We start from the raw sequence: 24,032 nt of genomic DNA, 5'->3' as shown, positions 1-24,032 counted from the left end.
CTGCCCACTTTCTTCCTTTGCAAGAGATGCCTTCTGCCGGGCTTCCCCACAGCTCCTGCCCCATCCCTGTGCCCTCATGTCCAGCCCTCTGGCTCATCAGCTGGTGACTGCAGGGTTGGGTTGCCCAGTTAGTGGTAAAGAACAGAGGCCTGCTGTCCCTTATGAGCTCAGCCAAGTTACGGCAGGCAGCCCAGCCCACAGGTAGTGAGAGCCCTGGTGGGAATGGGTGTAGGCGAACAGTATCGCTCTCTCATCTTCTTCTCTTCTCCCCTCCTCTCTCAGCGGCCCCTGTGAGAGGGCCGCTGCCCCATGCCTGCCTGTCTCTCAAGCATCTTCCTGCTGGGCCACTCTGCTGACTGTTTCCCACCCTTTGTTCTTTTCACTGGCTTCTCTTAGGCAGTTGCTTCCTTACCACCACTTCCTGCCTGGAAATTAACCAATTAGTCTCACTTAATGAGATTATGTCCAAGCTCTGAGTAGCAAACCGTCACATGCTGCACAAACGTAGACCACAACCGAGAGCGTGAGAGGGTGGCCCCTGGCTCCCGGCTGGCTCTGGTGTCGCTGGGTACAAGCTGTGTGACCTTGGGCAGGTCACTTAACCTTTCCAGGCCTGTTTCTGCAGTTGTCGATGGGGATGTTAATGATAGGCCGGCCCCAGCTACGCACAGGTTGCAAGGGCCCCGGTCAACCGCAGGCGGTGGCTGTCATTTCTGCAGGTGTGCCAGGTCAGTGCTCAGCAGCCCGTCCAGACGGAACTGCTCATGCGGTACCACCAGCTGCAGTCCAGACTGGCCACTCTCAAGATCGAGAACGAGGAGGTGAGTGAGCCCCTCCACCCTGTGAGGGATTTCTTTACAAAGGCCTGACTGGTCCTGCAGAGTCTACTCTTGCCATGGAACACATAAGAAATCAGCGTTCATCTGTAACATGCACAACTGTCAAAACCAACTACACCAAGAATCTTTGATGGCATGGGGAATGCTCACAAGATGTTAAAGAAAAGCAAGGAGGAAGTAGAACTCTATGTTCAGTACTGACCTAACCAGGATAAACTGAAGTATGCGTGCATGTTTCTGTGCATATTCACGGGCATAGAGAAAAAGACTGGAAGGAAATACTTTGAATGTTGATAGTGGTTTTTTCTGGGTTGCAGGAGTATAGGTGATTTCTGTTTTCTTCTCTGTGCTTTTCTCTGTTTTCTGCAGTGAGCTTATGTTATTTTTATCATCAGAAATGTAATTTTAAATTACACAATGAAATAACCCAGGGCACACTAAATGTGTCATAGATTCTGAGCTCCAGGGAGCTTCTGTCTCACCGTGGCCAGCACACCTCCCTTGCAGCTGGTGGCTCAGGACTTCTGCCAGGTGGGCACAAATGGAAGTACCAGCTGGAGTGGCTCCATTCTGATGTGCACTGATGAGGCCACATGGGAGACCTCCCGTTCCAGCCGGGATGCCCCCACCCAGGGAGGACATCACCCAATTGGAGGACACCAGGCCATGGGAGTGTCACCCGAGATCATGGGCAGGTCCATCTTTGAGAAGTGCAGTTGCAGCTGGAGATGGGGAGCCGTGGTCCCTGTCTTCAGACCTCAAGAGGGCTGTTCTAGGCAGAGAGGGCAGGTTGCTTTGTGTCTTCAAAAAGGACGTAGCCAGGACGAACGTGAGCCAGAGTGTAGCTAAGGATGAACGAATCAAAGCAGTCCCTGGGGGGAGGTTATGTGGAGACAAATTATATATTTGTTTATCAAACCTGAGAAGAGAGAGGATATGGCCAGAGTGTTTTCTTTCTTTATTTATGCCCTACATCTTCCCGTGAAGCGTTTTAAATTGTTTACATGGAACGGTATATGCTGTATATGGATAATAATGTTAATGGAATTTAAATTGAAAATCGGGGCACAGAAAGGAGGGTGAAGCACATGCTCTTCTGGGTAGGCTGTTCATGGCCATGGAAATGCTCAGTTTTGTACCTGAGCTTCTGTGAGCCTATGTTAGAAAGAACCGATTCACTCATTTATTCATTCAAGTATTTATTTAGCACATACTATGCGCTAAACATTGTGCAGAGTTAAGTGAGTGGATGAGACAATATAGTACCTCCTCTCACGGAGTTTATGTTCTAGTGAGAAAAGACAGGTGGTAAAACACAGAAGCGAACGAACCCATACATGAATACGTACACAGAATATCAGACACTAAGTTAAGGATGGTGGTCGGGGGTGGGCGGGGGGAGGCCTGATGTCACCAGGAGGCGACTTTTAAGTTGAGATCTGAGTGACAAGAGAGGCTTTGAGCAGCAATCACTGTGGAGCGAACGTGGACGCAGTTCTCCCAGGACTGTGTTTGGAGCGACCCTCCATCCAAGTTCCAGTATGCCCTTTAGGCACAGTTCAGTGAAGGGCTGTGGGGAGGCCGGGGCCCTGTGTGTGGAGCCTCCGGGGTCCCACTCGGTCCCGGGAGAGGAGTCGGAGTCCTGGAGGACCTAGCACACTGCGTGTGTCTTGGGTCTATCTTCCTCGAGGCTGTTTTTTCTCAGTCAGGCTTGCGTGGACTCAGTGGCCGACAGCAGAGGAGTCACTCACTGAGGACAGCGCTGCCCTTATGCAGACTGTGTCCCCTCCCTTCTCTGGATGAAGGAAACGGGGAGCGTTTCTAGCGTTGCTCCTCCTCAGGGACCTGCCTCCCAGGAGGAGCTGGTTTGGGGTTGTATAACCATAAAGAAACACAAACCTCAAAACCCAAGTTCCTTGTTGGTCACAACCTTCTCCGACGTTGTCTCCAGCAGAAGCAGTCCCATGACCTGACTTTAGATTAGGCCACCTGGCTTCTCCCCCCAGCCAGCTGCTGGCCTTACTTTCCACATCACTGTAACGGGAATGAGCATCTTTGTCCTGCCTGCCTCCTGATGCTTTATGTGGAAGAAATCAAGGAACGGTTGGGAAAGGGCTATGAGGTGTCAAAGGCATTCCGAGGCTGAAGGATTTTTGTCAACCTGAAGGATTTTTGTGTTTCCCCAGGTTAGAAAAACCCTGGACGCCACCATGCAGACCTTGCAGGACATGCTGACTGTGGAGGACTTTGACGTATCCGACGCCTTCCAACACAGCCGGTCCACAGAGTCTGTGAAGTCAGCCGCCTCCGAGACCTACATGAGCAAGCTCAACATCGCCAAGAGGAGAGCCAACCAGCAGGAGACGGAAATGTTTTATTTTACAGTAAGTGGCGTCCTGGCCCGGGACCCACTGTCTGCCCCGCCACCGGCAGTGATTTTGGGGAGCAGCCCAAACTACTGGGAGCCAGAGGAACCACGTGGGTCAGTTAGACCTACAGGTCTTCCAGCATGTTTTCAGGTTAAATTGCCTGGCGTGGCTTTGTGAAATGCAGAAAGTGAGCTACCAGTGGGTAGCAGCAGCCTTGATCTTGGATTGACAGTTATTGTGATTTTCCTTTTCTAGAAAAAATACAGAGAGAGTTGTGTTCAGTAGGGTGAGAGGAAAAGGGGCTAACAGAGCCAGGTGCATGCCCCAAGTAACAACCCCCAAGTTTAGTGTATGGTTGTCATGTCAAGTTGTGTCAAATTTGGGCATGGACTCTGCAAACAACACCCTGAGTGATCTTTGCAAATTGCTGGTGAGTTGCCAGCCCTTCATGCAAAATCCCAGATTACTTACATTTCACTTGGCCAAGGAGGAACAGGGATGAGAGGCATCGGGGCTTTATTTCAACATGTATTTAGTGAGCATGGAATGGGGTTAGAAGGGACCTTACATCTTCCATCTGATGTTTGACCCTGTCCAACCTTATCCCTGCCCAAAAGTCATTCAAATTCTGCTTGAACAACCCCAGATTAAAGAGCTCCCTCCTTCCCCAAACAACCCTTTTGTTTGGCTTGTGGCTGGCTATAGATATTATGATGTTTTCCCGTATCTCTGTTATCTTCAGAAATCTTCCTCACTAGGATTTCTGGTCATTGATCTTAATCCTGTTCTCTGGGGCAACCCAGAGAGAGGCTAATTCTACTTGACAGTCTGGCAAGGTTGCAGGGAGCTGGGTTTTTATTTCTCCAGGCTAAACATATCTACTTCTTTCGATCCAGCCTCTTAAGCTTTTGTTTTGAGTGCCCTCAGCATCCTAGCGACATTCTCCGGAACGTGTTCCACTTGTCCCACTTGTCGGTGCTTCTTCTAAAGTGAGATTCCCAGCATCGGAGTGACCAGCACAGAGCAGGGCTAAACTTTCACCTCCCTCCACATTAGGGGCTATGCTTCTCTTTCCATATGTCCTAAGACCATATTCTTTTTTTTTTTTTTTTTAAGCTAGTATCAGTTAAATCTCTGTTCCCACTGTACTGCCATTAAACGAGGCCACCCTCCTCCTATGGGATGTGTAGGTGATGTCTTGGGTGGGTCTGATGTTTACCACCGTTTAGATTTCCTCTTGATGGGTTCAGCTCATGGTTCCAGACTGTCAGGATACTGATTGGCTGCTCCTCACATATGCTGTCTCTTCAGACCTTGTGTCTGCAGATTCAGTAAGCATGGCTTCTGTACCTTAAAGTTTGTCAATAAAAAAAAAAAAACTAATTGGTACTTCAGGGCCCAGGCCAAAGACAGAGTTATTCAAAACATGCCACTAGGCTAATATTGATCCATTAATCAGCACTTTTAGATTGTGGTCATTTAACCAGTCACAAACCCACCCAGTTCTAACATCCAGCTCCATTTCATGCTAGGCCTCATCAAATCCCTGTCAAAAACCAACGGTTGTCGCCTACTGCATTTCCTTTGTCAACACTCTTTGACTTCGTTGTTTTCAAGAAAGAACCGATTCACTCATTTACTCATTCAAGTATTTATTTAGCACATACTATGTGAATACTATGTGAATCAGCCCATGCCAGTTTTGGGGGCTCACCACTTCCACAAGGGGCCTACTGTGTTTGTAGAGAATTTATGGGTTACAAAGATAAGTGAGGAGTGTGGATGAATATTGTCACTTAGGCAGCAGGAGCAAAGAAGGGGGTTCAGCCTGCTTGAAATTAAAAGACAGCATCCATGATGGGGGTCATGGATGTTATATTTTGATCTGAATATTCAAGTTATCAACCTGGTTGGCTAGTACACCTCATGACGTGATGTTGTGACATTATTTAGGTATTTTAAGGACATAACACTCCTTTTAAAGCAAACATTAATACAATTCAATGGCATCCTTTCCTTCATGGGTTACACGTGAAGCCTGGGTGAAGCTTGGAAGAAGTAGCCAGGATCCCCAAGCCCCAGAGCCCCAGTGTGTAATTTGCACTAACCAGGTGTAATTTGCACTAACCCACCAAAGCATGAGTTACAAGTTTGGGATTGGAGCTTCACCTGGCTTGGGACAGTGAGGCAGGATGGAGAGAATACCTACTTATACCACAGCTCTGCTTTTTATGGTGAATTCTTAAACACAGGGCAATAAAATCAGAGGGCTATATTACTGGAAGCATCCAGAGAGAGCCTATAGGTGGGTAGTTACCAAACCGAAGTGTGCTTTTGAATCATGTAGGAAGCTTGTTGAAAACATAGGTTCCCAGACTAACACCCTTCCTGAGGTGGCACCCTGGAAATGTGAGCACTTCTGGGCCTCTGTGGTGTCCTCCTCGGGTTAGACTCACAGTCTTCCAGAGCAGGAATCTGCATGTGGACACTCTCCCCAGCTGGGTAGGAGGCCACTGGTCCCTGCACCACTCTTGGAGAAGCACCATGAGTCTACTCATTTTACCTTGAGGAGGGCATGAGGCCCAGAAATGTTCAGAAATCCGGCCAAGATTGCACACTGAGTGACCGCAGCCCTGAGCTCTTTCTCCTTCTGGGTAGAATGGGAATGGTGATGCTTCCACCATTTGTCATCTGAGACTGCAGTGAGGACCAGATGTACATGTTTGAAAACCATCTACAGGTACAAGGGGGAGTGACTCTTAGCAACCACAGGACAGGCCCTAGGAGCTAAGAAGGACCACGGCCAAGGAGACAGGACGCCACAAGCCCCAGAAACCCAGCAGGGAGGGGCCAGGGTGCGGTGATCTCAGTCTTATCCGGGCACATGTCAGCCCCCTCCCCGTGGGCCTTTCCCCACACCTGTCTTCAGCGGGAAGATGGTGACGTTCCAGATGTCCTGAGCTGCCGAGGTGCACTTCTTTGCTCCTCTGAGCCCTTTCTGAGCCTTCTGGCTGGGGAATAGAATGGGTTTTTTGGTGAGAAACTAGCTGGCAGATTTGGGGCAATCACATCTGTCCCTGTGCCTTCATTCTCAGGGCCTTTGTAATTGCGTTCCCCTCTGCTTAGATCCTTCCCTCCCGTGTGCACCCACACGGCTGTCTTCCTCACCTCCTTCAGGCTGGGGCTGAGATGGCAACTTTGCGGTGAGGTCTGCCCTCACTCCCAGCTCCTCATTCCTGCCTTGTTTCCATCCCTAGCATTCACCACCATTGACCAATTATGTATTTTACTTACGTTTTTGTTAGTTTATTGTCTCTCTCCTACTCTGCTATGTCAGTCCCACCAGGTCAGAGATTTCAGCTGAATTTCTCAGCACCTACTATATGCCTGGCACAGCTGTAGGCACCGAGGATCCAGAAAGGAACCTGCATGGACGGTGCCTACAGTGGCACATGGTCCAGCAGAGAGGGCTCCCGGCCTGTGACTGGGCGACGTGGGGTGGGCAGGGCCGAGGGAAGCTGGTAGTTGTGTAGAGGCATGGCTGAGACCAGGCTGAACTGGGGGCAGGTAGATGTGTTTCTGTTCCGGGTGCCCCGTTCCTGGCACTGCTTCCAAGTGCGTTGTCCTTGGCCAGGCCCCAGAACTAGAGGCAGCCTGGGGTCCTAGGGCAAATCATTTCTTGTGCCAGCCTCACCTTTCTCATCTGTAAAAAGAAGAAAATCATATCCCCAAATGCAGTTCGGGTTATTTTAATAGGAATGTCTCCAGGGGCCTGCAATGCCCTTCCTCCTTCACAGTGCAGCCAGATAAAAGAAGACATGCTCTGAGGCTCCCCTCTGACAGATCTGATAACGCTCTCTTGTCTCGGCTGCATGCTCTTGGCCCAGAAGCACAGAGGAACTTTGATGGCTAAAGAAGCCCACTGCCCGGGCTCCTGCAGTCCTCACCTGACAGAAGCACCTTTCACTGCGCACATCCCCCGAGCTTTCTCTGTGTTCCCAAACTGAGCTGAAATGCCTCATAGGACTGGACAGCCATGCTTGGCAGAGCTGGGGATCTGATGGAGCCGACGCAGAAACCCCTTTCCCCGTGCCTGGGGCCTTGAGGGTGGCCTCCCGCCCTGGAGGTCCATTATGGAAGCAGAAATGGCAGGACTTGGCCCTGCGATCTGTAATGTCCTTGTACCTTGTGTTTTACAGAAATTTAAAGAATATGTGAACGGCAGTAACCTCATCACTAAGCTACAGGCCAAGCATGACTTACTCAAGCAGACTCTGGGCGAAGGTGAGTCATGTGGCAGAGGCCAGCAAGGGGGGCTGTCTTCCCGCTGGGTTGTGTTGTGGCCCCTTGAGCTGTTTCACATGGAGATCCCGGGCACTTGGTGGAATGAGGCCTGGTCCTGGAGCCACCTACCGGGATGAGCAATCTGGGAAAATAGCTCTGGTACAGATGCTGAGGGGGTCCAGTCTGGCTGCAGAAACTATGGGGCAAGTACAAGTCTTAGTTTGGGTTGTGGAGGAGGGTCCCAGATAAAGTGATGAGGGTCCCAAATAGGTAGAGGGTGGGATTCAGGGAACAGGCATCTGCACTGTTGCTTTTTAGCAGATTCTGTTTGCCAGGAATACTACTGGAGTGCCTGGCCAGGATTCTAGGTCCAAGAAGAAAAATGCATACGCGTGAAGCAGAGTTTGGTCCTTGGGAGACCTGGGGACTAGACTTAAAGCTCCCCAAAGGCTTCCAACGATGGGTGGGATAAAATCCCAACTGCTCCCATGGCACATGAGGCCCAAGGTCACTTGACTTCCGCCTGCCTCCCTGACCTCATCTACCCATCCTCCACTTCCCTACTGTACTCCAGTGGCACTGAGCTCCTTTCTGCACATCAAAGCTCATCTAAGAAATGAAATTGAGTTGTTTGTAGTGAGGTGGATGGACCTAGAGTCTGTCATACAGAGTGAAGTAAGTCAGAAAGAGAAAAACAAATACCGTATGCTAACACATATATATGGAATCTAAAAAAAAAAAAAATGGTCATGAAGAACCTAGGGACAAGACAGGAATAAAGACGCAGACCTACTAGAGAATGGACTTGAGAACACGGGGAGGGGGAAGGGTAAGCTGGGACAAAGTGAGAGAGTGGCGTGGACATATATACACTACCAAACGTAAAATAGATAGCTAGTGGGAAGCAGCCGCATCGCACAGGGAGATCAGCTTGGTGCTTTGAGACCACCTAGAGGGGTGGGATAGGGAGGGTGGGAGGGAGGGAGATGCAAGAGGGAGGAGATATGGGGATATTTGTATATGTATAGCTGATTCACTTTGTTATAAAGCAGAAACTAACACACCATTGTAAAGCAATTATACTCCAATAAAGATGTTAAAAAAAAAAAAAGCTCATCCAACTTATTCCTGCCTCAGGGCCTTTGCATCTGCTGTTCCCACTGCCTGGAATGCCCTTACCCCATGTCTCTGTGTGGATGGTTCCCTATCCTTCAGCTGTCAGCACAGATGTCACTTCCTCCTGAGACCCTTCTGCCACCCAACCTCAGGGAATCACCACCTCTGTCCCAACACTCTTTCTGTTTGATTTTCCTCATCTCACTCATCACCATGTGAAATCCTCCTATATACTATTTGTTCACCAGCTTATTGTCATTGGTCACACCCCCACCCCCAAGAGCATCATATCTTCAACCAGAGTAGGGACTTCCTTGCTTATTTTGTCCACCACTTTATCTAGTGTCTAGAACAGTGCCTGGCTCATATCAGGCACTCAGTAGCCACTGAATGAATGTTGAATGGAAAGGTCACCAGAACATGAACTAGAAACCATCCAAGGTCAAGGGTGTGTCAACTGAAAACAAAAATGCACACCCTAAGAGCTGAGAGTTATATTTTATTCAGTGGACAAAATTGAGGACTTAAGCCCAGGACACAGCATCTCAGATAACTCTGAGACACTGTTCCAAAGAGGCAAGGTGGGGAGCCAGGATATATAGGAGTTTTTGCAACAAAGACCAGGTAGTCAGAACATCTAAAGATTGCTGTTAATAAAAGAAAACCAGACATCTCACGTTAAGGAATTTGGCACTTTTCCATATATGGGAAGATGCAAGAGTCTGGGCTCAGTGCAATCATTCCTTTGATATGCACCTCAGCTCTCTGGAGCCAGTACCCTGTCTTTTCTCACACTGAGTTTCCTCGGGGTGCACCGTTTGTTGAGGGGGGTGGGCAGGTGGCGGGTGGCTGCAGTATCTGATGATTCACTGGTAGGCATTATGTTTTATTTATTTATTTAGGCTACTTCGGGCCTTAGTTGCGGCACGCAGGGTCTTTGTTGCGGCACGCGGGATCTTTGTTGTGGCATGTGGGATCTTTCATTGCAGCACGCGGGCTCTTTGTTGCGGCACATGGGCTTCTCTCTAGTTGTGGCACGTGGGCTCTAGAGCGCGCACAGGCTCAGTAGTTGCGGCACTCTGGCTTAGTTGCCCTGTGGCATGTGGGATCTTATTTCCCCAACCGGGGGCTGAATCTGTCCCCTGCATTGGAAAGTAGATTCTCAACCACTGGCCCACCAGGGAAGTCCCTGGGCATTATGTTTCCATCCCAGATTCCCTCAGGGCTCTCCGTTGGGAGTGGCTGTAGTGGCTGATGCCTGCAACATCCCTTGTTTACTGATATGGCAGGTGGCATTTTTAGTTCACAGATGGTTTACAGCAAGTCCTGGTGGCCCTGGAGCCGGGTATGAGGCTCAGCTTTGAGGGGAGGAGCTGACCTGGGGCTTCTGAAGCTGCTGGGCAACCTCAGAGATAGTCTTGTGTTCTGTTTAGAGAGGGCTGTTGGCTGAAGGATGTGCTCCACTGAAAGGAAAGAAAACATGGGGTCTGGGAAACAGGGGGCCAGTACAAGAGAGATGAAGGGAACTTCTAAGATGATGATGCCAGTAGATCCCGAGATGACAGCTTGAAGCAGCCTAGAGAGCTCCCAGGAGTGTTCTGGGGAAGGAGTGTGACAGGACGAGAGTTGTGCTGGGCTGTGGGGCTGGTGGTCACTGCCAGTGGGAGTTCGCTGTCCGCAACACGTCCTTGCCTTCCCTGGCTCGCTCTCTTCTCCCTGTGGGTGCACATTCTAGTGGCTGTGTCCCAGCCGCACAAGTCCCTAATTCCTGTCCACTCAGCAGCTATCAAGGGGGCTGCCAGGCTCTGCAGGTGCTTGGCATTTGTGAGCCCCATGCTTTAGAAGAACTGGTGAAAAATGAAACCATTTCCCAACCCCAAGGCACTTAACATTCTCGCTGGGAGACAACACATGAATTCATAAAAAATTAAATAACGATAACACTATCACACAGAAATACTGACTGAATTGCCAGGCGAACAGTACAGACTCTGAGGGTTGTGAGTCCAGAGAGGGAGGTTTCGCTGTGGGCCCAGGAGATCTGGAAAGGCTTCAAGGAAGATGAAAAACTAGGGCTTGAAGGAATAGCCAGGACTTTAATACCAATGGAATTTTTTCAATCAACTTTGTTGACATATAATGGATATACCATAAAATGCACCCATTTTATGTGCAGAAATCAGTTTTGACAAACACATACATCCACCTGTCACCACCACCCGGAAGTTTGCTTGTGCCTCTTTGCAGTCAGCTGCCCCCATCCTCCACCTCAAGGCACCACTGACCTGATTTCTATTGCCATAGACTAGTTTTGTGTGTTCTAGCTGGTGAGAGCTGGGGAGCTCTTGGAGGTGATGGAAATGTTCTATATCCTGCTTTGGGTGGTGGTTAGACATGGGTGTTTACATTTGTCAAAACTCATTGATGGAGAGGAAGAGTGGGGGAGAAGGAGTTGCAATGAGCTTTTTCTTCATTTCCCCTGTCCCCCCCCTCTACATTCTGCCCATCCTGACATTTCAGTATTGGACCAGGCGAGTGGGGCCATGGAGGAGTGTAGGTAACACGGAGGAACAAGAACAGCAAGAATAGAGGGAAAGGGGAGAGACAGAAAGTCCTCGAGAGGAGCTTGGGTGTGTGTGTGACGGGGGCAGCTTCCACGGCTCACAGAATCAGTTTTTATGGTCATGGGACTGGGGGCTGCTGCTCATGAGTTGTAGCAAAAGGTGGGTCCATATGAGTTGTTGGCTACTTGTACTTTCGAAATCAGATACCCTGGATTTAGAAAACAAGATGTTCATTTATAAAATAAGATCCCAGATGAGGAAGTGCTTCTCTCCAGCTCCTCCGTGAGTGCTGTCACATGCAACCTTTTATTCCTGCCCTTGCCTGAATGGTCTTAATGAAATAATAATAATAATAATTAGTTTTGGTTGGCGTAACTCGTGATCCATTTGGTCTTCCAAGTTTATTTAGCCTTCAGCTGCGCCTTGCTTTGAGATGTGATTTATGAGTCCTTCTTCTGACTTTTGAGCTGAAGAGCAGCAAAAAACTGAAAATGCAACTTCAGAAGTATAATGGAGGCTAAGAAAGAGCCATCTAGAAGAATTTCCATAGTCCTGTTTTCTCATAAGCCAGCAGTGAGGAAAGCCCACTGTGCTTCTTTTGATAAATGGGATGGGTCTTGTTAGACTGGTCAATTCTGGAGAAGTTTTTTTCCTCTTTTTTACATCTTTATTGGAGTATAATTGCTTGTGTTAGTTTCTACTGTATAACAAAGTGAATCAGCTATATGCATACGTATATCCCCATATCCCCTCCCTCTTGTATCTCCCTCCCACCCTCCTTATCTCACCCCTCTAGGTGGTCACAGAATGCCGAGCTGATCTCCCTGTGCCACGCGGCTGCTTCCCACTAGCTATCTATTTTACATTTGGTAGTGTATATATATCCATGCCACCCTCTCACTTCATCCCAGCTCACCCTTCCCCCTCCCCGTATCCTTAAGTCCATTCTCTACGTCTTTGTCTTTATTGCTGTTCTGCCCCTAGGTTCATCAGAACCATCTTTTTTTTAGATTCCATATATGTGTGTCAGCATATGGTATTTGTTTCTCTCCTTCTGACTTACTTCACTCTGTATGACAGACTCTAGGTCCATCCACCTCACTACAAATAACTCAATTTCGTTTCTTTTTATGGCTGAGTAATATTCCATTGTATATATGTGCCGCATCTTCTTTATCCATTCATCTCTCGATGGACACGTAGGTTGCTTCCATGTCTTGGCTAGTGTAAATAGAGCTGCAATGAACATTGTGGTACATGACTCTTTTTGAATTATGGTTTTCTCAGGGTATATGGGATTGCTGGGTCATATGGTACTTCTATTTGTAGTTTTTTAAGGAACCTCCGTAGTGTTCTCCATAGTTATTTAAATTTTAATAAACTTTTTGTTTTAGAATAGTTTTATATTTATAGAAAAGTTGCAAAGATAAGATAGTACAGTTCCCATATACTCCACATCCAATTTCTCCTATTATTAACATCTTCATTTTACATGAATATGGTATATTTGTCACAATTAATGAATATTGATACATTATTATTAACTGAAGTTAGTAAATTACTGAATTACTGAAGCTGAAACCAAATCTTCAGTCATTTTTGTGTCTCCCCTGCACAATAAAGGTATATGTGGATTCTAAGGGCATTAGGGGAAAGGGGAGAATTTGCACTGACTTAGTTTGATAAAGAACTTGCCCGTTGGGCAAAGTTGGGGCATGAAAAAATTGAGCGGGCCAAAGAAAGCTCAGAATCTTCTAATTCACTCTTCTGAGCATCTTCAGATGATTCCCCTCCACCTGGACATGTTAACTCTTCCATTCAGTAGAAAGCTCTTCTAAGAGTGGGGCTAGGGTAGGGTGACACCTGCCTCAATGGCCTTTTTAGGTCACCTGAGAGCTATTTTATATTGGGGGGATAAGCTGGTCATTTTGAAAACAGGTGAGAAATATGGGGCCAAGTGGAATATTTTTACTAAAAAGATACAAAGCTTTTTTTTAATGAAATGAAATATCATGTCTAGTGCCTCAGTTTCTCTCCAGTACTCTTTTGACAGCACACCTCAAAGAAACCACAAGTTGGAGGAAACTAGGTCTTTTGGGTCACCCTCACTTAGAAGCGAATTTTTGAACATGGCACACAAGTCAAAATGCTTCTAGGTGCCCTGCAAATTGTCATTCCTTGTTACAAATGTCACTGCCACATCTTGGGAACAAGAGCACACACCCTTATGTGCCCTTGGCTGTTGCTATGTCGTTTTATTGGCCAGAGGATTCTTAGTTTATCATCTCTGAGTCTTAGATTTCTGACCTCTTTATTGCCCTGGTTAGTCAGTAAGCTCCAGGCTTTACACTTAACATATGGGTGGGTTTTCAATTTACTCTATAGCCCCTCTGGGGTGAATGGTGCATTGTCTATAAAACGGATGAGACATAACCTTTTCAGGCCAAGACTTAATAGCCCATTACAGAGCAAAATGTCCACCGGGACCAGACAGTCTGACCTTCTAGAAAATGACTGAGCCACCAAGTATAAAATATATTTTTAAAACCTGAAGAGATCTCAGGTGGTAAAGGGAAGAACATTTTTAATTTCTGTTATTTGTTAGAAGTTGAAACACCATATTCCAAAAGATGTTTCTGGTAAAGAGGTTCTTGAGGTCTGGAATGTGAGTCAAAGCTGAAGGAGAATAAATTCGATTCGTTGCCAGAGGAAGGTCTATCTTGAGTGTGTTCTGACACATTCTACTCCAGGACTCAGATCCTTTGATTCCTACCTACCCCTTTCTTCCCCCCCGGGCATCTATTCATCTGTCCATCCATCCATGGGGACACAGTATATACAAGACGAGCAAGGTTCCTGCCCTCATGGGGAAGAGAGACCTCAAACAGGAAACAAACCGTTAAGTAAAGAATTATAACTGTGAGTGTCCTCGAATAGAAAATTGGGCCTGAGATAGAGAATAGTTGTGTTCGGGGTTGGGGAGCATTGGGGCACCTGCTTTAGGTTGGGTGATCAGAGAGGCCTCCGAGGGGAGGTGATGTTTAAGCTGAGACTGAAGGATGGGAAGGCGTCAGCCATGTGAAAAACTGGGGAGAGAGTGTTGGGGCAGAGGGAACAGCCTGTGTGAAGGCAGGAAGGGATGTGATGAGGTAGGAATAAAAGAAGGGCACTGTGCCTGGACCACAGTGAGTATATAGGGGAGTGGGCAATTCTGGAACTAAGAGGAGGTAGAGCAGGAACCTCTTCCTAGGTCCCCTTTGTCAGTCAGAGTTGCACAGCTGACTACAGCTCTAAGGGAAATGATGTGCTTTATAGTCAATCCAGGCCACTGGCTGACGCTTTCATGAGTGGGCTGCCATCAGCTTCAAGTCAGGGTCTTAGATCTACGTGAAAATTTAACTCAAGTTGATGTCTGGTAGGAATTTGCCCCAGACCCCAGGCACACGATCAAATTAAGCAGAGCAAATTTTCCTGTTTTACCCAACTTTTCTCCTTTCCTCGTTTGGCTTCTGTTCAGCCGGTTGCAGTCACTCACTCTTGTAACTGCTTGTGGCTTTGGTCGGGAATTAAGGAATTGTGTGCTGATTCGCTCCAAGTTTTATTCTCAGACTTCTCTAACTCTCTTCCTCCCCTCATTTTTCTCCCCACTCAGCATTGCTTTCTGAAACAATAGAGAAATATAAATGCTCAGTTCTTTTTTTTTGAATAAAGTCCCTTCATGTGAATGCTAGATGGGATTCCTGGGTCTGGAGCTGTTCTGTCCAATATGGTGGCCACAAGCCACATGCAGCTATTGAACACTTGAATCGTGGCTAGTCTGAATTGAGATGTGTAAAACAAGCACCAGATTTCAAAGAGTTAGTAATATATATATCTTACTAATTTTTATATTGATACATATTGAAATAATATTTTTGATATATTAGATTAAATACAATGTATCATTAAAATTAATCTTTCATGTTTCTCTTTACTTTTTATATGTGGCTACTAGAAATTGTGGCTTGCATTATATTTCCATGGGACAGCACCGGCTTAGATGTTCTCTACTGCACCATAAAAATAATGAAGTACTGAATCATGCTGTGGATGAACCTCAAAAGCATTATGCTCAGTGAAAGAAGCCAAATGCAAAAGACCACATATTGTATGATTCTATTTTTATGAAATATCCAGAATAAGCGAATCTACAGAGACAGAGAGTGGATGAGTGGTTGCCATAGGCTGGAGATGGGAAGAGGGAGTGACTATAAATCGGCACAAGGGATCTTTTCAGTGTGATGGAAATGTTCTAAAATTGAGTTGTGATGGTTGCACAGCTTTGAATATTTACTAAAAATCACTGAATTATACATTTTAAATGTGTGAATTTTATGATATGTAAATTATACCTCAATAATTAAAAAAGAGGGCAGTGGATATGAGACTGGAATTCCAGGGAAATGTAAGCTCTGGAGATAAAGTTAGGAAGTCTCAGCAAGCATTTGAGATCACCTAGAGAGGGTGGAGGAGACCCAGTTTGCATCCTGGGGGCATTCCAATATTTAGAGGTTAGAGCTTGGACAGATGAGGAGACAACAAGAGAAACTGAGGAACAGCCTGTAGGGCAGGAAGAACACCTGGAAAGTGTACAGAGTCATGAAAATCAAGAGGAAAAAGCTTTATAAGAAGAAGGGAGTGATTAACTGAGGTAGGCAGTGCTGAGTGCTGAGCAGTCAGGTAAGAGCAGAGGAGGCATTAGGTTCAGCCACACAGAGCAGTCTCCGTGGAGTGGTGAGGACAAAAGCCAGCTGCGGTAAGGCAAGAGCAGGAAGCGACAGGGACCCCAAACAGAGCTCCTTCAGGAAGTTTTGCTGGAAAGGAGAACTGAGAAATGGAGATTGAGTTAGAGGAGAAATGGGATCAAGGGGAGGCTTAAAAGGCAGGTTGGATGTATCCAGTGTACGTGTTGATACGCTGATGGAAATGATCCAGAAGAGAGGAGACTGGCCATGCTAGAGAGAGGGGAGACACTTGCAGAAGCAAAGCCCCTGAAAAGGGCCGAGGGCATGGGACCTGCAGCATGGGGTCTGGGTTTTAGCAGAAGCAGGATGCTTCCTCCAGAGCACCGGGAAAGGAGGTAGCGGGGGAGTGGGCAGGCACAGGTAGGTGGGTAGGTCTCATGGTGGTACCCAGAGACCCTGTCTTATTGATTTTGTTTTCCAGTGAAGGAAGCGAGAAGGTCTTCAGCTGAGGATGAAGGCAGGACGGCTGAGGGTGGGCACTTGGCGGGGTTGAGTGACAACAGAAGGTGTCTTATGGCTGATACCCTTCAGTGCCGGGCATGACAGGTGCTCAGTAAACCTTTGTGGACATAAAGCAGTGCGTGGGCTCTCCAGCTGGGGTGTGCATAGAAGAGAGTACTGGGAGTGCTGTCAAAATGCAGATTCCTGGGTCCTTATCCAGGAAAGAGCCAAAAAAATCTGCATTTTTGACAAGAGTTCCAGAAGATTCTGATGCCACTGGTCAGCAGGTTGTAGTTTGAGAATCACTGAAAATAAAATGCGTAGGAACAATAACAAATGAAAAATATGTGAACATGGCCCTACAAATAGGAGGCACTGAGGATTTAATAAGACTCAGTTCTTCGCAACAGAACATACCTTAGGCATAATAAGATTTCCTATTTCACAAATAATTAAGGTGTTAGTTGTTTCTTGTTTTTAGAAAAAGATGAATGTTCTCTGCTCAAAAATAAACCAACAAAAACGAAAACAAAATCAACAATTAAATCAATGTACACTTTTCTTTCCAGGGGAGAGAGCAGAATGCGGTACAACCAGGTAAGAGCGGTGCATCTTGTTTCCTTCACCTGCTGCCTGAGTGGGCAGTGGGAGGAGGTGGGGGGAGCAGGACAGATGGGGAGGTGGCGAGACAGTGCTGGAGCTCAGGGCAGCGGAGGAGTCTTAGAGGGGACAGTGTCCCCACGGGGGTGTGGTTGTGCTGAGAGGGAAGGCAAAGGTCTTTTGGCTGCTCTGCTGGTTCCAGCATTAGACTGGTGATGGGGAGGGAGCCTTTCAGAGCTGCTGTGGGAAGTGGGTGTCGTCCCTCGTTGCTATCCATCTGGTGGGAGGACGGGAAGGTAATATATATTGCAGAGTAGCTGAGGGCAACCAGGAGAAGCCAGAGGCTGTGGGGTAGCTGCCCACCTGTCTCCCCATCCGTTCTATGGCTGCTGAGCAAACCGCCGAGGCGTGGTGCCCAGCCCGGGGTCCCAGTTTGCCAAGGCTCCGGGTTTGGCTGGAACCGCACACCACCGGGCACACGCATGCGCATATCCACACGAGCGTGCGCAGACGCCCGCTGCTGCCTGCCCTGGCTTCAGGCCTCGCAGCACTGGGATGGCCTGATGGCAGAGCCCCTGGTGGGGGAAGTAATAGTGGGCAGCTTCTGCTTTCTCTCCAGCTCGCTCAACATTATCCTCTGGGCTCTTCCCTGAGCAGACCAGAACCAGTGAACACTTTCGCTCAGCAGCTGATAGCTGAGAGGCTGGCTTCAGGACTGGACCTTTCCTCTACCTGTGGACAGTTTAGGTCCATAAACAGCCCTATCGCTGCCCGGGTTCCTTAGAGCCCATCCATTTCCGTGTTCCCAGCAATGCCCGTCCCACTGCCCAAGTTGAATTGAGCTGGTGGCCCAGAGGCCTGCGCTTTTCCATCACGTGGCCGTTGAGAGCTACTTCTGCCTCATTCTGGGCCCAGTGACCCAAAGACATCCTTTTCCCACAAGTTCTTCCCAGTGGCCCAGAATCCTGGAAAGCTGTCCTACTTGGCAAGAGGGAGGATGAACCCTTAACTCCCGCCTCATCTGGAAGGGAGTTGGCTGGGAAAAGGCTTGGAAAGCTCTGAGGTTTTCAGTTTGCTGGCCCAGGGTGGGGGAAGACTGAGGGCTTTCCAGAAGCTTAGCCTGTGCAGCTGTTCCTCTAGGCCCCGGCAGTCCCCGGACATTGGGAAGATTCATGATACCAGGCGAGGCCCTCCCAGCACATGGGTCAGCAGATGTGCAGGGTTACTTTCTAAGAACCTTTTAGAAACAAACTCCTATTTATTTATTTACTTACTTACTTATTGCAAGAGTGTTGTCATAGTCCCAAAACAACAGAAGCCACATTTTACACCAAAGTTTGCAAATAATGAAACAGATGGGGGGATGAATTGAGCCATCCCTCACTTCCTCCTAATTCCTAAAACTCATGTGGGAGAAGATGATTCCAGCAGATTGTAGGAGAGATCTGTAATCAAACCCTTAGCGAGGTCCCAGGGTCTTCCTTAGAGAAATGTTGAGAGGTTTTTTTTTTTTGTTGTTGTTGTTGTTTTTAAATAAAGCCCTCTGAGATGCTGTCTTCCACACCCTCTTTGACCTAGGGCCTGGGAAATCCAAGCTAGGATTACAGACCTCCCACTTAGATACACTGCACTAAGTTGCAAATCCAGCCATCTGCACTTTGGCCCTTGGCCAAGGTCAAAGGCTACTCTTAGTAAAGTAAAAGCTTCCTCTTACTTCCAAAAATCATTTTTAACTTATTGTGGAGTGCACTGCTAACTTGGAAGTGTTTTTAAAATTTATCTTAAATGCCCTGGGTGAGCTATTTCTATACTGTGGCCCTCTTTATCTGCCATAGTTTCCTGTCCAAGGTCAGTGTTGCTTTGGGTGATTATTTGAGCAGGTCCCCTCAGCCAAGTTGTTGCTGGCCTTGTATAGACAGACCAATTTTTGCACATGGGCTGCAACACATTGTATATTTTTTTCTCATACTTTAGAACATTATCTTAGAATAGCCCCAATTCATAATAACCCTGTAATTAGGCTGACCAGATGCAATAATGCGCTTGAAAGACATATGGTAAATGGCAAAGCCAGATGCAAATGTAAGGTTTGATATGGTTTTTCAAACCATTGACTGGCTTCCCTAACCTAGGCTGACTCGCTCCAAGTCTGGATTAGCAGTGAAATCACTCGAGATTTCTTGTCCAAACAGATGCAACCCCATGCACACCCATGCACAGCTTCCAAGAGCCTGACCACCACTGAACTACAATATTGCTGCCATTTTGGATGTTGACACCCACATCTGTTGGGTTGTCTAGGGAAATAACCATCCTTCTGGTCACAGAATAATTTTGAGGCCAATTCCTATGTTACTAACGCGTGTTAATTTTTATCTTGGTTGAAAGGCAGGAAGGGGACATTGGTCTCTGGTTTCTCTTTCTTCCTCTCCGTGGCTTTCTCTGTTCCTGTTTTCCCTGCCTCTCTCTCTCTCTCTCTCTCTCTCTCTCTCTCTTTCCTTTTGCTCTGCAACTGAGCAGCAGAAGAGATGGAAGGCTTAGGCTGCCCCACTTTCCTTGGCTGAGCTGCCCCCCTGCTCCCCACTTTGTGCCCCACCCAGCACTTCAGTAAGTCGGTATCAATTTGGTGTCATGCAAAGTTGGGATAGCTACGTTTCCTTGTCAGAGATTCCGCTCACTGCACAGAGCACCACACAAAAGAAAGAAATCCTGATGCGGTTCTAACAGTCCTTTGCTTTCTGGATTGGGCAGAAATTATGTAACTTCAAGGAAAAAAGAATCCTTAGGACTTATTTTAGGAAATAAATTTTAAAGGCACCCTAGATATTTTTGGTATTGGGTGTCCAACACCTGCATTAAGAGTGTGTACTCTTGCTGACCATGAGAGTTTAATAGATGATTTAATGCTATTGCTGAATGTTCTGTGATAAAATCAATTTCCCAATTTCCATAATCACACCGGAACCTGAAGTAGGAAGAGCTGAATTCTGTTCCTGTGACCTTGGGCAAGTTTCTTAATCTCTCCTGGGCTCGTTTACCTTATGTTTAAAGTAGGTTTAATAGTTCTTGCCTATCTCACAGGGTTGTCGTGAGGGTATCATGCAGTGTGAGATAAGGAAATGATGTGAGAACGTCCAAAAACAGAAACCCAAATCACCATGGAAACAAGGTGGTGCAGCTGCTACCCTCCAGTTATGATACGTAAAACCTATGGCCCTGTCACATTTTTGGCACTCTCTTTTGGCATTTGGAAATTCAAAAGCAGATCTGTTGTAAGAAATATCACTCTCACATAACCCACATCCTCAAAAAATAAGTAACTTATGAAAAAGAAATGACATGGACTTAGCTAACCAAATTGACGTAGATCCGAGATGAGCTCAAAATAATCTTGCCTGTTGTTTCTTTGCAAAATTTTGGTCTGTGCTGTTATTTTAGTTCCAGTGTTTGGGTGGCATGAGATTTGGATTCCACCGTGTCTTTGCCCATGCATGTCCTGGAGCTAGCAGCATTTGCTCAGTATTCAGACACCTAGAAGTTGATCCGAGTTCCCTAGATGGCGGGCCTGCTGAGGGAGACAGGCACCACAAGGCCAGTGAGCAAGGCAGCATGAGTCTTATCTCCTTGACTGGCTCCACGGCACATACAATTTCTTGCCCATGCACAGAAATCAGTCAAGGCTTGTGGGCCCAGGTCTGTGTTCATCACGCGTGGACATTATCTGTGTCAGGCTTGGTCCCCACTTGGTACCTCTCAAATTATGAACGAAGCCAGTTGAAAATGAACTGTGTCTCTTGGTTAGGGACTCTCCTCCTAACCTCAGAAAGCCCTTTGCCCTAGAAGGCTGGCAGCATTGAGTCAGGCCAACTTGGGTGGTGAAAGATGAGCAAATAAGCCAACACAGGTATATGCATGTGAGCAACTCTGCAAACTGGTCCAGTGTTTGTGGCTGTTTCGCTGTCGCTGGTGAACTGTGGTATGATCGCCCCTCCCTGTGGCCGAGATGGAGCACAGGGAATGGAGATCCTAAAGTCAAGCAAGACACTTTCAACCTGACCCCACGGGTCCTCCGCTGGCAAGGGTTAATGGGATGGATGAGTCTTTGGCTGGAAATGAGAAAGTTCCCTAAGGCTCCATGACAGACCCTTTGGTAAAAATCTTGGGATTGGAGCCAAAGAGGCCTGGGTTTGGGGCCTAGCTCTGCCACCTCCCCCCTCTAGGCCTCAGTTTAGGCCTCTGTAAAATGGGACCATACGTGCAGGGTTGAGCTGACATTAAGTGTGATGATGGATTTGAAAACATTGTAACTGAAAGTGTACTTGACTAAAGGACAGGAGATAATCATCATCCTGGGTCCCCTGGGGACCCCAAAGAAGCTGCAGCCTCCCTCCTGGCATCAATTTCTTCATCTCTAAAATAAGAATAATAATTGCCTGGCTCTTAGATCAATGGAATAAAGATTAGTCAAGTGCATTTGAAATGCAAGGAGGCATTAGGAGGATCAGTGCCCTGGTATGGTGGGAGTTGAGACTTGGTGATGCATTTAAGCCAAAATGATGAAAATTAACCCTTCCGATCATCTTTGAAAGTCTCTTGCTTTCTTGGGCTACAGATTACATCTCTCCCCTGATTCCCCCTCCATCTGGTCAGCTTTGCGGGATGACAGCCCTGATTGGAGTTTCAATGGTTTCCTGGACACGTGCTGTGCCCTCCTGTGATTTAGAATACATTTGTGTTACTCCTGCCTGACACCGTGGGTAAATTAAGACCCGCTTAAACATCCAGAGGCCTTCAGATGGAGCATTGGACACCAATGCGCTGGGGGTTCAGGCCTTCCATTTGCATTTTGTGTTCTCCTCCAGTCGTGGGTCGTAAGAGCGTCTTTCCCAGTTGTATGTTTACCTTGTTTGCTTTCTTGATTTCTTTTGTTCCGTTTTCCCCTAGGCCCCCCTGTCTTCCCCCTAAACCACAGAAAATGAGGAGACCTAGGCCTCTCTCAGTGTGTAGCCATAAACTATTTAACGGCTGTATGGAAGCGTTCATTAAGGTACTTGCTGGGGAGCCACAGAGTCCGCGAATGCACCCAATGTAATGGCAGCCTTTCTCCACCTCCTCCCCCGGCCAACAGCCCTGCCCCAACCTACCGACCTACCAACGACTGACGGACTGGAACTTTCAATCCAGGCCCTCGGCCAGGCCTTGTGGCAAGCTGGTCCTCCCGGCATCTTGCTCTTAGCTTCAGTGAGGGCTTCTAATCAGAGCTGCTTTTGCCTCTGACCAGTTGCTCCTAAGTGCTTTCCCTTGATTCTCAGCCCTGGGGGAGGGTTGCAATCATGCTGGGACCCAGTAAAATCCAGGTGGCACTGAATCCGTGCCAGACAGTGGTCCCTGTCAGCCCCACTTCACTGCTTCAGGAACTGCAGTCCTGACCAGCCTGAGGGACACTTAGAGAAACCCCCTCGACTTGAGTCACACTCACATCTCCCAAGAGGAGACAGGTTGGAAACAACACAAAGAAAAGCCCTGTGAGTAACTGTGTTTTTATACAAGTGATTTTTTAAAGTTGAGAATATACCAGCAAAGGAACACAACACATACAATTTGTACGAGAGACAACCCTTCCACCTAATTTTGTTTCTTGTTAGGCAGTTTGGGAGAAGAGAAAAGAGCTGAGGTAGTCCCTTTAGAATTCCAGGTTAATCCTTTACACCTTAAACAAAAAAAAAAGCTTTTCACCTCAGTGAGTTTCTCTTCTTACTTCTTGGCTGCAAAGGGTGCAGGATCAAGCCATCCCAGATAGAACAGCTCAAGGCAAGTTAAGATGGTGATGGAGTTGAAAAGGGCAGCACGTGGGGGACATACTTGAGGAAGGGGAGATGCATTCTGAACATTACTTAGGGGAGCAGCAGAAGGTCCCTGACAGTTATCGGAAGCATGCCCCATCTAACGAAGACCCTTTGCAGAAAATAAGAGTCGGGAGAAAAATAAAGGTTCTCGGGCCCTGCCGACACTTTTGGAGTGCTGAGGCTGCCCCTGCTCTGGCTCTCTATCCTCTGTCCTCATATAGGGCATGCACAGGACTTGCTGGGCAGGGAGGGTTGGCCTCAGGCGTGGGAGGGGGTAGGCAGGACCAGCCTGGGTCCCTCTGCCTGTAAGCTGAGTTCTGGGGGACAGTGGGGGAAGGGAAAGGGGAAAAGGAGGGCACATGTTGGCACTGCCCGGGGGTGGAAAACAGCAGCAGCTGCTCTAGGATGCCTCAGAGGAGGGAGGTGTGGAGGACCCCAAAATGAGGGGTGCTACTGCGTGCATCAGGGAAGGGGTGCTGTTTGGAGGTGACTCCGAGTGAGCAGTTTGCCATCCAGAAGGTCATGGGAAGAGGGGCTGTCTCAAGAGCCCTTTCTTCATCCTCCCTCCTCGCTCCAACAAGACTTTCTTCTCGAAAAAGCCATACTCCAGAGCTGAGAGGGGACTGAGGCCCATTTGCTACTCTCTCTGCCCTCAAGGAGCTTGTCATGTTGCTCAGGAGGTTTTTGACAGAAGGCTGAACGCGGAAGATGATTCAGGATGAGCACTTGGTGACTGATTCCCCACGGAAATAAGTTCTGTGAGAGCTCAGAGCAGGAAGAACTGTGAGCGGTGGGGTCCGGGCGGCTTTGAAGGATGGGGCGGAACACAGCAGAGGGGAGGACGGAGGAGCCCCTGAGAGGAGGAACAGAATGAGCAAAGGCTCAGAGACACAGACACCTTTCAGAATATGCTCAGCTCTTTGGAAACAGGTGCTCTGTCAGGACGCTTGGAAGGAGCTCTTACCTGATGGCATTTGCAAGCTAGGTGTTCTGTTCAGTGAAACAGTCTCTGAATGGAGAGCTCCTACGTGACGATGCGCGACGATCGAGTGCCATGCACCAACCGCGGGATTGTCTGCCCCTTGGAGGTAGTCACCAGGAAGCCGCATCCTTATTCTAAATATATAGCCATTGCCGCAGCTGGTCAATCTTCCGAGAGCCTGCAGCAGGACCTTCGTCAGCGGTGCCA

The 24,032-nt window shown here is 47.8% G+C and overlaps 1 protein-coding gene across 2 annotated transcripts in view; it reads left to right on the top strand.

The window, feature by feature from the left end:
* The window catches only part of SRGAP3 (SLIT-ROBO Rho GTPase activating protein 3), a 259,740-nt gene that overhangs the window by 182,548 nt on the left and 53,160 nt on the right, over nucleotides 1-24,032 (top strand). Inside the window, exons 8-13 of one of the 2 annotated variants that reach the window (XM_089919663.1) lie at nucleotides 720-821; nucleotides 3,026-3,223; nucleotides 7,408-7,492; nucleotides 16,879-16,912; nucleotides 16,944-16,994; nucleotides 21,942-22,044. In XM_089919663.1, the coding sequence (XP_089775789.1) occupies nucleotides 720-821; nucleotides 3,026-3,223; nucleotides 7,408-7,492; nucleotides 16,879-16,912; nucleotides 16,944-16,994; nucleotides 21,942-22,044 (573 nt within the window). The remainder of the gene's footprint in view (nucleotides 1-719; nucleotides 822-3,025; nucleotides 3,224-7,407; nucleotides 7,493-16,878; nucleotides 16,913-16,943; nucleotides 16,995-21,941; nucleotides 22,045-24,032) is intronic. The other variant, XM_022564631.3, reaches the window with a different exon arrangement.

Source organism: Delphinapterus leucas, chromosome 10, assembly GCF_059928025.1.
Source record: "Delphinapterus leucas isolate spDelLeu-1000000601 "Yukka" chromosome 10, BTC_Dleu_Yukka2, whole genome shotgun sequence".
NCBI classification, from domain to species: domain Eukaryota; kingdom Metazoa; phylum Chordata; class Mammalia; order Artiodactyla; family Monodontidae; genus Delphinapterus; species Delphinapterus leucas.
The sequence above is the reverse complement of the archived record's forward strand: the minus strand, read 5'-3'. Positions and strand labels throughout refer to the sequence as shown.